General features: G+C 37.6%; 1 protein-coding gene across 3 annotated transcripts in view; it reads left to right on the forward strand.

The window, feature by feature from the left end:
• Positions 1-15,119, forward strand: part of IARS1 (isoleucyl-tRNA synthetase 1) — a 107,915-nt gene that overhangs the window by 15,616 nt on the left and 77,180 nt on the right. For all 3 annotated transcript variants that reach the window (XM_042807004.1, XM_042807003.1, XM_032995821.2), the window contains 5 exons: positions 2,404-2,521; positions 5,633-5,780; positions 7,719-7,806; positions 11,950-12,010; positions 13,539-13,634. In XM_042807004.1, the coding sequence (XP_042662938.1) occupies positions 2,404-2,521; positions 5,633-5,780; positions 7,719-7,806; positions 11,950-12,010; positions 13,539-13,634 (511 nt within the window). The remainder of the gene's footprint in view (positions 1-2,403; positions 2,522-5,632; positions 5,781-7,718; positions 7,807-11,949; positions 12,011-13,538; positions 13,635-15,119) is intronic.

Here is a 15,119-nt window from a genome sequence, read left to right on the forward strand (position 1 = left end):
AATCGTAATTCTTCTTATGTTGGAATGGATGAGAGTAGAGGTTATGATAAACAACAAGTGGTCATTATGGACTGTGAGAGCTCTGGAGACTGGTGTGGTTTGAAAGCCCATCCACTGCTCAGGAGTGGAACAAGTGGGGTACACTTGGTTTGCAATAGGGCAGATTTACCACAAGAGGGAGATGCTGGCTTGGATTTTTCACTTGGCAGCTCCATCTAGTGTTCACCTTTCCTGAACAATTTCCTGACTTTACAGTTATATTTACAGATGAATTAAATATTCAGTGTTTTCCTGAGTAGTTTTCTTCTGTGCTATTAGTAGCAGTGTTCTTTTAGAAAGTAGAGATAAGGTAGATATTTTTTTCTATAGATATTTTACTTAACTGTTTTTGAAAGGCAAGTAGAACACCTTCAGTATAAATGCTGTCACTTGTCACAGTCTGCATTAATTATGTTCTGAGATGGTAAGCATACATTTAATTTTTTTTTTTTTAACTTGCACGAAGACTTCTGCAGTTAGCGAGTTTAAATGTATATGCTGAAAGCTGATAAAACTATATGCATGAATCATTTTTATAGAAGACTGGTTTATATTTATGCAAGTTTAAGTTGATACCATCTCTGTTGTAAAACAGATGGACTCACTGCTGTGTTTCAGATTGGGGTTAGGGGTCAGGCAGCCACAACTTGCCTGTGGGTGACATTTACTACTTTAACAAGGTTACTTCTGAGTTGTATGTGTAAGGTAAGGCACCTTCATTGGAGTGCACAGCTCTGAAAGACTTGTGATTGGTTCATCTGTGGCAGAACTTCATGCTGCTGAGGATTTCTTAGGCTTTATCTATCTTAGAGTTCAGATTACTTAATTTTCCTAATGTTAGTGACCACTCATAGGAAACAATGGGCTTTTACTTGGAGGCCCATGGATTAATTTGAGTGGACTGCATGTCTTCTCCATATGACAGACTATATCTTCTCCAGTTGTCTAATCTGCAGGGTAATAATCAGTCTGATTAAGATACTGTATGACTTCCATGATGGCAGGCCAGTGCATATCTTTTGATGTTCTCGTTTCGGGCTGCAGATAGAAATCAGTGCAATAGTCTGCTTGTGTTTAGTGTTGAAGATTTAGTATTTCAAACACAGAAGTTAACACAGACTTAAATACAGGTCCAGATTCTCAAGCACAAAATGACAGCCTGCAGAAAGAAGTGCTGCTTGCCAGGATGGGGTTTGTTGCTTAGCAATGAGTTACTTATTTGGAAAGGGACCCAGAAAAGTGATCAGGGTGGTTTGAAAACATAGTCTGAGTAAAGGAGTTTTTTCAACTCGGCAGTGTTTAAAAATTTAGATGTGGAATTTGGAATGACTAGACTCTGCAGGAACTCTGACTTCTGAGTTGAATCTGGCATGATTACTTAAGGCTTGCCCTCTTCTGTCTTCATTTTTAAGGTAGCTAACCTGCAGACTGTACCCCTAAGCTTGTAAATCAGTGAGACCTGATAAGCAGATAAATGTTGATGGTCCTTTAGTAAACCCTGCATTGTTCAGATACAGGGGAACATAAGGGTTTGTCCATCACATGGACACTTGATGAGTTGCTATGTGAGGTATATTTCTCTTCCAGCTTACGTTCATCTTGAGCATTGACTCAGTTTGTCATATTGTAATATTATGTGCTGTCTTGATTATTTTAAGAGGACAAAAGGATCCAAATATGCTGCAGGCTGTATTGAAGATTTCATAAATGGAGTTAAGGATTAATGTAAGACTGATCTTGGGCAGGATCTGAATCCAGAGAGAGATGAGCTCATAAAGGAGAAGGTTAATGGAAACTGTGGGACCATAAAACTGAGTTCATTACTTCACATGGTTAGCTGTGTCCCCTTGTGAAAAATGCTCTTCAAGTTGTCAGGATTTACTCAGGGAGGGTTGCAGGTATCTCTAACCTGTATCTGTCTCTCTTCTGTCGCACTGGTTGCTGTAGTAGGTGATTAAGGTCACGTGATAAGTGAACAGTTGTGTCACTGTGGTTCTTCTCTCTAAATTATGACTGATTTCAGCCTTGTTAATAGCTCAAATTTCAGATGGTCTTTGTGTTGAAGAAATTTGAGAAGGATTAATCAGCAATATAGACTTGCTTCATGTAAATACTATGAGCTGTACAGTTGGTGCATGGAAAACTAAGCTGGTAGAATTGACTAAAACTAAAAATTGGCCAGAGATACACTTGCAATGAATTTATCCCTTTCCTTTTGATCTGCAAATATTGTCTTTTAATTGATTGATTATTTAAATAGTATCAATCAGAATGGCACTCTAGCTAGAGCAGAACACCATTTTGCAGTTGATTTACTAAATTAGAAATGCCAACTGCTATTCCATGTTCCTTGTTTACTTCCAGGTGGGTTTTCAAGCAACTGTATGATAAAGGACTGGTGTATAGAGGTGTTAAGGTCATGCCTTTTTCAACTGCATGCAACACTCCGCTGTCAAACTTTGAGTCCCATCAGAATTACAAGGTAAGTAAGTATATGCGTATGCTGCAATTGGATTTCTCTATTTTCCTCGGTTTGGATTTGGAAAGTTTAGGCATTTTTTTGCTTTGGTGATACATAAGCATATTATTATAATCCAAATGGATAGTAAAAACTCAGGTAAATGGGTTAGTTGTTGTATTTAGCTGTACTTGTTTGAATCACTTGATCTTGTCCTTCTTTTCTCTTCTTGGTTACTACTTACAGATATATAAAGTACATACTTGGTTTTATTCTGGTAAATTATTCTCACTTCCTCTCTGGGCTCTCAAGACGAGTATTGCACTGTGTTGGGTTTTTATGGTAAATAGAGGAGAGCTGCAGCTGTCCCTGCCTGTGCAGATCTGAAAAGAACTTGGCAGAGTTGAAATCGTCTGTGAGTTGATTAATGAGAATTGTGGGAGACTGTGTTTGGTTGTAGAGCAGTATAGTAATAGCTCTTTGAGTCATTAATTTACGTTGGGAAACTTCAGAAAATGTTTTTACCTGATATAATGCATGCTATAGTATGTGTTATAATATGTTCCTTTTAAAATGAATGACTAGACATAGTTAGGTGCACCTTCACATTTGAAACAAACTTATATTCACACATGTGAAGGCAGAATTTGTGTTCCACTTTCCAAAATTCATGTTAGTTTGTGGACAGAGGTTTTGTATCTGTTCGATCCCTACCCAGGCCTCTGTATTCTCATGTCGTAAATCTTTCACTTACGTTGTTATAGCAGAGAGCTAGCACAAATTGTACATCTGGTCTTTTTTACATCTTGCCTAAAAAGGCCAACTTGCTGGCCAAAAATAGTGTTTTAAAAACAAATGTTTAAATAGATTTAGTACAATGCAGTCCACAGATACTGGAGCTTTCAGTGTTGCTGAGGGTTATTTGACCATACTGAATAAAGTTTTTGTGATTCAAGAAAGTGAGACCTGCAAAGTCGTCTTGATATTTGTGACTGTGTGACAACTGAAGAAACTACTTGTGTATACTTATGAACTGACATTTCATATAGGCTCATATTAATGAGCTTTTGTTGTGGTTTGGGCCTGATTGCCAACCAACCCCCGCAGCTAATCACCCTCCCTTCCCCCTCCCCACCTGGGAACCCGGGAGGGGATTAGAGGGGTGAAGGGAGACTTGCAGGCTGAGATAAAAACAGTTCAATAATGGCAATAAAAGGAAAACAGTAACAATGATGGGGGGAAAACAAAAAGAAATATATAAACAGGCGATGTACAGCGTAATTGCTCACCACCCGCTGACCAATCCCCAGCCCATTCCCGGCCAGCGACCCCGAGATACCAAGATCCCACAGTCGCAATCCCGGAAGCGAGAGAGAGAGAGAGAGAGCGAGAGAGCTCCTTCCCAACCACCCCTCCTCTATATAGTGAGCATGACGTTCCATGATATGGAATATTTCACTGGCCAGTTTGCGTCAGGTGCTGTGGCCATGCTCCCTCCCTGCTCCCTGTGCCCTTGCGCACGGGCAGGACATGGGGAGTCGGGGAGTCCTTGAAGTCTCGGTAGCAGCTGAAAACATCAGTGTGCTATCAGCATTTTTCCCATACCAAACCCAAAGCTAAATCCAAAACACAGCACTCATCTAGTCCCTGAAAAGGAATATTAACTCTATTTCAGCCCAAACTAAGACAGCTTTCTTTAGAACACTTCCAGGGAGGGAGCATCCACAACTTCTCTGGGCAACCTGTTCCAGTAGCCTCTGTTTATTGATCCTGTGAGAACTGGGATACAAATCATGAGGAGTAGGACACAAGAAGCTTGGTTAGAAATGGAGTTAGGTGTCTCATGTACACTTAAGTAAACTGTGTCAGCAGCTGGTATTACATTTAATTGAAGAAGTGGTGTCTTTGGATGAAAGCAGGCATAATTTTATGAACAAATAAAACATTATGCAATGTCATTACTTGGCAGCCTGGATGTTATTTTTTATGGCTGGCCAGATGTTTTTATCTACCTGGTCAATTTAGTGCTTCAGGAAGTGAATAGCCTACAGGGCTGCCTAACAATTGGTAGAGGCAGAGCTGTAGTGATAGCTTGATCTTTTCTTGGTACTGAGCATGGTTTGAGAGTTATATAATATTTATGTTTTACTGTTGACTGTACCAGATGTTCACAGACAATTCCCTCTGGAGCAGCCCTTAGCTCAGACATAAATAGCTGCCTGTCCCGTGATGCTATTTACTCTTCCATCATGGTGGATGGAAACCAGAGCCTGGAACTAGACATGATGAGGGGATAGAATCTATTCGTGTGTTTGGGGTCTATGTGCATGGCACCCATTTTTGTTTGGCATTTAGGCCTAATAGCGGAAATTTCATATTTGCAGGATTAGACTTGCTTTTTCAATCTGTTCATAATATGTGAAATATGAAGCGACTGAATAGGATTGTACTTGTCTGAAAGCAAAATATGTTTTCAGGGGATTTTTTTCACTCATTTGAAGGCAAAGTTCTACAGAGTAGCTGGGAAAGGTCTCCTTCCCTGAGATTTTTTTTTTTCTTTTTAACTCTTAAGTATTGATATACTCTTGTTTGAGTACCCCTAAATTCTGTTTTCCCTTGTTAACAGCTTTTTAGTCAGAGATCATATCATTTTAAGTGATGGCTATTCTTCTTACTCCCTGGCTCTAGACGAAAGGTGGGAAAAGGCTTTGTGTAGTAGCATCTGAGAAACTGCTGATTTTATTGACAGTTGAGATTTGATTATAAACTTAAAATGGGATTACAAGAGGTACCTGAGGGAGCTGGCATTCAGCTCTCTTTGGTGGTTTGACAGCTAATTCCCAGAATCTCACTGCTAATCTGAATTTTTAACCCTGTGTCCTTGCTGGACTGACAGTTTGCATTGGTATAATGGAGTCACAAAACATTGTGACTGGTGTTGTCTTTCAACTTTCTTTTGCTACCACTTTACCTTCTACCACTGCAGTGATGAATTAGGCAAGTTGCAAGATAGGTTTTGGTGGATGGCAGTAATAATTACTCGTTCTTAGATTTGTATGTTCTCACTAATACGTGCAGTAAACCTCTCCCCCGCCTCTTCTCTTTTTCTCCCATTGACTTTATGTTGTTTTTAAGGATGTTCAAGATCCTTCAGTGACTGTGAGCTTCCCACTGGATGAAGATGCAAGTGTTTCTCTTGTTGCTTGGACCACTACTCCTTGGACCTTGCCTAGTAATTTGGCCCTTTGTGTTAATCCAGAATTGCAATATGTAAAACTGAGAGGCAAGTGTTAACCAAAGGTGACATATAATGAACGCTTCTTTCTTCAGTGCCTGTGAATATGTACTTATATTCTGTATGTTAGGCTGTTTTATGCTAAATTTACTGTACTTTGCTGGAGTGGGATCAGTATTATTTTGAAGGATAATATTTACTTCCTATATGATTTCTGACTGCTGTGCTCTTATCTTACATGCATTGAGGACTGTTCCCTGAAAAATATTGATAGATGAAATAAAACATTTGCTTGTGTTCTTCACCTGTTTTCTTAAAGTCACACTATATTTGAAAGACAGGGAAGTGTGACTGGGTGTCCCCAGCTTTTTTTCTCCCCTCCTTTCTTGGGGTTCAGACTCATGAACAAATTGCTGCTATATGACAATAGAGTTGCAGTAACCGAACATCTCTGTTCTCTTAACCTGTAAGAGACCGGAGATGTCACACGCTAGTCTCTACCTGACTGAAGTGTGGGGGTGTTTTAGCACAAATGTAAGGCAAGGTGTATACTGTGGTTTCCAGTGTAAGAGTACATTTGACCAAGTGCCTTGGCTGACTCAGGGCCCAGTTGGTTGTGCCTGGCTAAACGAGTTGTACTGTAAGGTAATCTCTCTCATGAGAGCACCCAGCACTTCAGGAACTGTAGGCAACAGACCATGTAGGGTGCCTGAAAGATAAAGGCTGTAGATTTCCTCTTTATTGCTTCAGATAGTTTTACAGGGTTTGCAGGCAGTTCCATTTTTTCAGTTGGCAATGGAGTATGTGGTGATGTGTCTTCCTTTTCACTTAGGAAATTATTTTATCCTTGAAATCCAGTAGTCTTTAATTATATCTTCATCTATGCTGCCAACAACCTCCCCCCCCCCTTTTTTTTTTTTTTTTTTATTTAAATAAAATATTAAGCAGAAATTTGGATGAAAGTACTGCTTCCACTGCTGTTTTCAGATTCTCCCAAACAGCTCACCTTTTCTGACTTTTCAGTGTCTGTTTTTTTTAAAAAAAAAATGGGGGGGGGGGGGCGGGAATAGAGATTCAAGTTAATAATGGCATTTGTAAAAAAAGTGCCAAAGGTATAATTTCCAGTTCCAGCATAACCACATGAATCCTGTGTGTGCCTAAGGTGATGTATAACATGAAAAGTTGCAGAGTTGCAGAGGCATTTACAGTGAACTCCATGTTTTTGCATTTTCTTTGAGAGAACTAAATACGTTTCGGTTTTCAAATGTTTTAACATAAATTTGGTCATCTGAAAAAGATTTATTGAGTACTTTCAGAAATAACACCTATACCTGCCTGAGATGCTGAGTTGTTGGGTTTGGATGTCTTTGGCCTACAGTCTGCTGGTAGGATAGTGACCCTGGCCAAGTTGGTAGGGTAGTAGTCAGGATAAAATTTGTCATTGAGGCTAAAAGATCAGGGTTGTTTAGGGGTAGGAAATGAGTTTCTTTCATAATGTTTCAATTTTTATTTGTATTTACTTTCTTTAAAAAGAAATCCAGGCATAAAATTGATTGGAATAGTAAATCTCAGACAGACAGTTTAAAGTGCAATTGTGAACCCTAATGTCAAATTTGATTTTTATTTAGTAATTGTCCATCTTCCAATTATTTCTCTCTGTTTCAGTTACGTATACTGAAACTTTTCAATCGCTTTTCTTTGGCATAATGATGATAGATAAGGTTGGATATTTCTGCCTGTTGAACAAAACACACTAAAAATCAGTGGGCTCGTTTTCATCTTGTGGTTTCTGTTTAAACCGAACTTTTGAAAAGTGACTGTGTGGGGAAGAAGTAGCTGGAAACCAGTGGTTGATCAGCAGGATGATTCTGGGCAGTTTTATAGCTAATATAATACCATCTTGTGTAAATTGATAGGTTTCATGATGGTGCAAATGGGATTATTAAATTGAGATTAATTAACGTTTGGTTTTGTTTTATATTCTAGATAATGCTACAGGAAAGATTTACATTTTGATGGAATCCAGGCTGATAGCACTGTACAAATCTGACAGTGAATATGAGATACTCGACAGGCAAGTACATAAATTATTACACCCTTGTTAAATTCCAGTATTTCTATAGATCAAAAGTTAAATGTTTCAAGGAGTTGGGTTTTGTAGTTATCTAAAGATGGATTTTCCTATATGTGTTTTTATCTTACTAAAAATCTATGAAAGAGCTTCTAATTTACTAGAACAAATTGGTCTTGTATGTGAAGCTACAAATAGAATAAGTTTCATTGGATCACTGTATTCTGGTGGTGGAAAAAAAAGGTTCTTTAGTCCTTCCTTTTCCTGTGTGTTTTCTTAGAAAGACATTACTTTAAAATAAAAGTCTCAGAAAAACGCTGGAGATTGTCCAGATGCTGAACCCTTTCTAAACATTATGTAAATATTTAAAGGGAAATGGGCAAAAGCAAAACCATTCTGTAGGGTGGTCTATTTAAGTTACATAGTTAGTGACAGTTAATGCTTTCTGAAGACTGCTTATTCATCCTGGTTCCATAGAAAAATGTGAACTATGAAATAAGTCAGACTGGATAGGGGACACAGGTATTAAATTCTGTAGCTCTCTTAGACAAAGTATCTAGCTTGGCTTCTCTTAAATCTTTTGTATTGAACATCAACCTGTTAAAGCAGTAAAATACAACAAGTATTTATTTGCTCACTTCATTCAGTCCTGTGCAGTGGTTAAAACTAAACAAATCCAACACACAAACAGGAAGACCCAACAAAAAAACATACAACACAAAACCACAATAAAACAAAACAAAAAAGAGACTAGAAATTTTTTTGAGAATAACAACCCTTCTTCTCTGGCATCAGTGTTTTGTTTTTATTTTGTTTTTTTTTTAACCCAAGCAATTGAAAGGTTTACATGTCAAAATAATTTAAAAAAAGGAGGATATGTCTTATTTCAGCTACGCAATTACATGTAGTCATTAAATTAGAGGAATACAGAGCTGGAATGTTTGCTTAAGATGTTGTCTACTCTGATGTCTCATAACTGTGACAGTTGAGTAATTCTTAATTTGTATTTCTGCATTGATTCCACCCCCACCCCACCAACTAAATTCTCTTCATCTGTCACTTTTTAGCAATTTAAGCTGGAACTCAATTTATAACTGTGATTTTTCAGTGCTCTCATTCTTCAGGGTTGACAGAACTTGTGATCTCCACATTTTTTTTCATCCCTTCAGAGTCATCAGTAAAACCATTGAGTAATGTCAGCGTGATGATAGTCTGTCAGGATACCACTGGAAATTTTTTTCAATCCAATACTGAATTAACAATAACTTTTTATTTAAGTGGTTGTGTGTCCATGTAAACATACAGTCACCCAGTTAAAATATTTGTCTGTGTTAATGATATGTCAAAGTGTCAAAAGTCTTACTATCATTAAGACTTAAATCTCTTTCCTTGCTCTCTAAGGTAGGTAGTCTGCCTAAAAAGAAGTAATTTGTCTTGGTGTGACTTATGCTCGACAAATTCATATTGTATATTCTTCAGCACTTTTTAGAAACTGTTCAGTCACTTAAAGGTGAATCAGGTTGTTATGCTAGTCTGATTGTTAGGTCCATCAGTATTCCATTTCTCTTCTGAAGCATAGGTACTATGTTCCTTTTAGTCTTTTGAAACCTCTTCAAGAGTGTCTAAAAACTAAGCCTTCTACCAAACCCACTCTATTTTCCTAAATTTTTTTGAATGTGTAACATGACTTAAAAAAAAAAAGGCAAGGCAGATGTAATAAACTTGTTGATCTATTGTCTTTTGGTACCAAATTCTTCTTTTAATGGAATACTACAAATTTATTTTCAGTCTGGTTGCAGTCATTCTGTATCCAGGAATACACTGAATGTTTTGGACTTTTTTTGATGTGGTGTTTTCATCAGAACTGTGACGTACCTGCTCTTTAAGGCAATCGTACAGAGGTTTCAGTTGTTGCTTGTGTGTTTGGCTAATTATATTTCAAATTCCCCCCCACATCTTTGATTATTTTTACAATTTTTTTTTAACCTCTCTGTCTATACATAAGGCTGCTAGCAATTTTTATTCTCCTTGCAGAGCGGCATATTTTTCTTATTTCTGTATTAGTGCTATAGTCTTAAGTGGATTTTTTTTTTTTGGTCGTGCTTCAGTTTTTGTTATATAATAAATTAGTTGTCTCAAAAGTAAAATGCGAGACAGTTAAGGGGTAGCTGGTAGTTGAATGAATCTTTTCAAGATTTAGATCTGTGAGAATATATGTTGATGGAAATGAACTTTCCCATTTCTACTCTTTTTTCTTTCTTTAGCTCACTTTTGAATTCTCAAGCAGTTAGACCCTTGAGGGAGAAATTCATGATACTTGCTCTGTACTAGCTGGCAGGCTGAGGTCAAGGAATGATCTTACTGAAAATTTTCTGTATCTGAAGTCATCTGAATTTTCTGAGTACTCTCAGCCTTCCCACCCTCCCTCAAACCTGACTTTTCTCTCTGTTTTCCTCCTAGATGCAGATGGTAGGTTTTTGTGTGAGAGCAAATGGGAGTATTTTCTTGTTTCACTGATGAGATGGCTACTGTCTTTATCAGAATGCTTTTGGCTGCTCTGCACAAATCTATTGGTCTTAGTATATTACCCCACTTTTGGCCACCGAGTGGCTTGTTTTATTTATCAGTGGCAGATAAGAAATTATTGATGAGCTTTTTCCTCCTTTTGTGGTATTTTTCAGTCTATTGGCATATTAGACAATTTATTTACACTGTTTTTCACTGACTCTTTTTTGAATTGTAGAGAATCCATAAAAAGATTTCTATCTCTTGAGAGTGAAGGATTACTATAATGATTTAAATGAGTCTGTTTTTACTATAACTTGAGTCACAAGAAGGCAGCACTGTCTAAATTTTCTGCTTGAAGTTCAGGACTTCAAAAACCACAGTATTTAAGGTCTCAAAAGAGAAAATTTGGAATGAGATCTACAACCCTTACCTTTCACTGACTTGCATTAAATAAGAATTTAATTACTACTTTTTTAAGCCAGTTCTGGTGCTTCACATTCTGTCTGAGCATTCCCACATCTGTGTGGCTGTGCACTGGGACGCTTTTCTCTCATCTGATACTGGTTAAGCACCTCAAACATTCCTAAGGCTTTTGCTAATATAAAACGTATAAACTATTCGCGAAGCTGTGGCTTAAAACAGAAATCTCCCTTTTTCCTAGTGGGTATTATATATGTCGAGCTGTGGAGTCATGCTCTTAAACTTGGCATTAAATACTGCTTGAGTTCGTTTCTGTTCAGTGAAACTGCTTTGAAGAGTTCTCCACTTTGAAGTAGTCCAGTGTTTGACTGTTGTTTGGGAAGATGTGGATCAAGAAGAGTGTAGGGAAAGACCACGGCTGTGATGCATTCGGAGAGCTATCCCGTCTATTGCATATGAAGTTGTGTTTTAACTAGACTTTTTCCTGGAATGGATGATTTAAGCACTTCCGAGGGAGTTCTGATCAGTGAATCCAAACCTAATCACTGTCTTTGTCAACAATTGTCAGAAGTCTGAAAAGAGCCAGATCTACAGGCTCTATCTCTGTCTTGCATTTCTTGTCTGGCTCAGTTGGTTCCTCAGTCAGTTCTGTCTGTGTTGGATCTTTCTCTGAGATGCTCGTGGAGAGTTTGGGTGCCTAGTCTTAGACAAAGGCATGAACCATCCAAGCTTTAAATGTTGCAGTATGCTATATCACAGTCTTCTGTGCTTGTAACTTTTAGGTGTTTTGGATCAGTGCTTATTTAGTTCTGTTGAACGTACTGAGCTCTAAGGCTTTGTTGTTATGATTATTAAATTGAAATTGTGTTTTATCCAGAAGCTCCTTGCCCAGCTTTACCAGAATGAGATTGTTATTAATGTTTAATTCCAACATTAATTTCAATGATTGCTTGAATGAATGACCATCAGGTGCAAGCGTACCTGTTGACTGTTAGCAGAGATGCATTAAGCGTGTTAGGATTTTTGTCCAGGTCCAAATTGCCAGAGAGGTTTAGAAATGGGAGGCAAACTATTGAGAAAATAGTTTTTTCTTCACCTAATGTAGTCAAAATCTGTTTGGGATGGGGAAAAAGGAAATAGGAAAAAATAGCATTTTTACCAGCTGACTAAGAAATTTTCAAGTTGTTAATTTGTGTTCATGTAAATCCTTCTCCTCAGGTTTCCTGGCATTGCTCTTAAAGGCAAGAAATATAAACCACTCTTCGAATATTTTATTCAGGTAAGACGAACAAATTTGGTGTTTGATACAGGATACAAAGACAAAATTCAAAGCCATTCTCAGTATTCTTTGTTTATAATGTTGGGTCTTAATAACAAACCTCAGGTTGTATTAAAGTGGTTAAAAATCCTAGTGAAAAGTTGAAAAACAGAAAGTTGACTTTTTTCTGTATTTTTTTTTTCCCCCCCTTAAGTTTTAAATGCACCCAGAATAAGAATTCGGTGATAAATAGTTTGATTTCAGATTGCAGGGAAACTTCCAAGACGCTCTGCCTGCTAAGTCCACAAATTTTCTATTTACAAGAGAAGGACTTTGCCTGTGGATAGCAGTGGCAGACATGCAGTGTTTTTCATTGAAGAGTTAAAAGCCTTTGCTAAAATAACTACTGATATATTTGTTTTTTATGGATGTCCTCCTGTGCAGCGTTTAAGCACTGCGTAAGTCTAACATAGTTAATAGATCCGCAGATGATGATAGAATATGTAGCAATGAGAGAGAGGGCAGGGAATTTATATATTTAAAAAAAAAATTCTGATTAAAAATGGATTAAGTTTTTCAAAGAGTTGAAGTGGATTACAGTACTGCTGGACAAGCAGCTGTTAACTCGTGTAAGGGATTTGGTCATTTTTGAGTACCATCTGTTCTGAAGCATGTGCTGAAGTCAGCAAAGGTGAGAAAACCTCTGTAGGGAACAGGCCCTGTTATTTCTACAGAAAGGTCAAGCACACAGCTGAATCTGAAAAATGGAACTGCATGTGTAAAGGTTTGGAAGGGATACATTTTTTTGAGTCCTGCTGTAACTCTAAGGAGCAGATGGGTATCTACCTTTTTTTTTTCTTTAGTATGGATGTCTTTATCTCAAAATATCCTTCTTCAGAACAAGCCAGACCTAGTGTTTTGTAACATATTTGGTTTGGCTGTGACTGCAGTAAATTTTTTTACTGCTTTTGTATTAAGGAATGGAAAATAGCTCTTTAATGTCTACATACTGAACACACAGAAAATTGTCAGATCTTTTCTTGGCAATTTTTTTTTTTTCTTTTTTTACTTACCACCTTCTCATTCTCTGGAGGAAATAAAGAAAATATATGACTATAAAAGCATACGTCTTTAAAATGAGAAGGTACAGTGGACATACTGCAATGCAAGGAGACTTCTGTATATAGAATCTCTGTAGCATTCTTGATTGTATCTTCACTTACAGGAGCGTATTGATTTGTAGTCTGTTAAGCACAGAACTGTGTGAAGATCTCTGGCTTGATGAGTAATTGACTATGAGACCTTCTGGAGCGGTCTTAGATTTAATCGCATTTGACACTGTTTAAATGAAGTATACAGCCTGGGTGTCTTAGCTGTGGAAAATGATTAAATAGTGTTAGGAATGTCACATTTTACTCTGTCACTTATTTTTTGATGCGGTTCTTTATTCTTGCAGGTGGGTAGTGGCTCTTCCATGCTCTTCAGAATTCTGGTTTGCTATATATATGTATACATATATATATATGAAAAACATACTTTTGTGTTACAGTGCAAAGATAAAGGTGCCTTTGCTGTGGTAGTAGACAGTTACGTGAAGGAGGAGGAAGGCACAGGTGTTGTACATCAGGCGCCCTATTTTGGTGCTGTGAGTATGAAGTCCGTATCTGTAATGTTCATTTTGTTCCAACACACATTGCTTTGCTTTCCATCTACTGGGGACTGTCTGTCAGGGTGATTGATATTAAACAGTCCTCCCATTTGCTACTTATAGATGTAAGAATACACTGTAGCATTGTATTGTAGTGAGTTCTTGCACTCACTAGTGCCCTTTGTGTGCTAGACTGGAGAAATTTTAGGTGTCCCTGGATTTGGTTATTGTTGTGGTATGTGAAGTGAACTCGCCACTGTATCTTTTGAGTGTCATGGATCTTAGCCTTTCTCAAAGTCTAAATTTACAGCTTCAAGAAGAAATGACCTGTTGCACTGATAGTGAAAACTGGCTTTGCTGAATGATAATTTTGGATGGTAACAGCAGTTCTGCTCAGTACATACTGCTTCTCTTCAGTGTTTCAGTTTCATTACTTTTAGGCTTTTAGAGAATGAAAAAATGCTTTTACTGCTTTTGTACCGAGACTTTATCCCTCAGTGTGAAAGGTTTTTGTTGCGCTCTATTCTTTTTTCTGTCTTTATTGTCCTTTCCCTCAGTTGATTCCTCTGAAGGTTAAGACAGATAATTTTTCATGTCTTTAATCATTTCAGTTTTTAAACACATTAATAAATGCACTAGTTAAGACTCATTGTCCTTTTTGTATAGTGTCCTGTCTTCAGCCATTATACAAAGATGCCCTCAAAAAAACTTGCAGTAGAGCTGCCAATGCCTAACAATTAGCAATCCCTGGACCACGAGCTCTATCATCATTTCCAGAAACTGCTGGCATTAGTAATAGGCCTCTTTGTACTCATTTGAAATATCCCATGCTTTTCCATCTCTCTTTTTCTGCGTTTTTCTGAAGGGTGCATCCATTGTGGTGGTGTTTCCCTTGTCAAGATGAACATTGATATGAAAAGATGTCCCAGCTTAATACAGCTATGAATAAAGAAAATTACTGGGCTGTATGGTATAAATTAATAAATTCATGGTGACTGGTGAAGTGTCTTAAGGAGTCTAAAGCTTATCACACTACTTGCACCTCAGACACTCTCCTATAGTTAAATCTTGCAAGGACTTGACTGAGGGGTGAGGGAACAGTCCTGCTTTTGAGTCAGGAGCTCTTGCTGTAGGGGATGGAGTAAAGGAAGGCAGAAGGCTGCTAATGGAAAAGGAGCTCCAGAAGAAACCTTCCCTTGGCTGCTGTATTGTTTTGTTGTATATTTGCACAATACAGTCTAGTTGTTGGAAACAGCTTGTTGGAAAGTCTGACTGGCCAGTTAGAGTAAGGATTATCTGCCCTCTTTTATGTGATTTTGTTAAAAGCCCACAGATTTATGGAAACACAGAGGAAAAAAAAAAAATCTTTTGTCTTTCTCCCCTGGGAAGTCAGCAATTACCTTGAACATCATTTTTTTTTTAAACTAAAAGTATCAATTAAATGCATAAAATATTTGTGTGAGGAAAAAGTACACTAACATC

The sequence above is a fragment of the Tyto alba genome, unplaced genomic scaffold (genome assembly GCF_018691265.1).
Source record: "Tyto alba isolate M040663 unplaced genomic scaffold, T.alba_DEE_v4.0 Super-Scaffold_49, whole genome shotgun sequence".
NCBI classification, from domain to species: domain Eukaryota; kingdom Metazoa; phylum Chordata; class Aves; order Strigiformes; family Tytonidae; genus Tyto; species Tyto alba.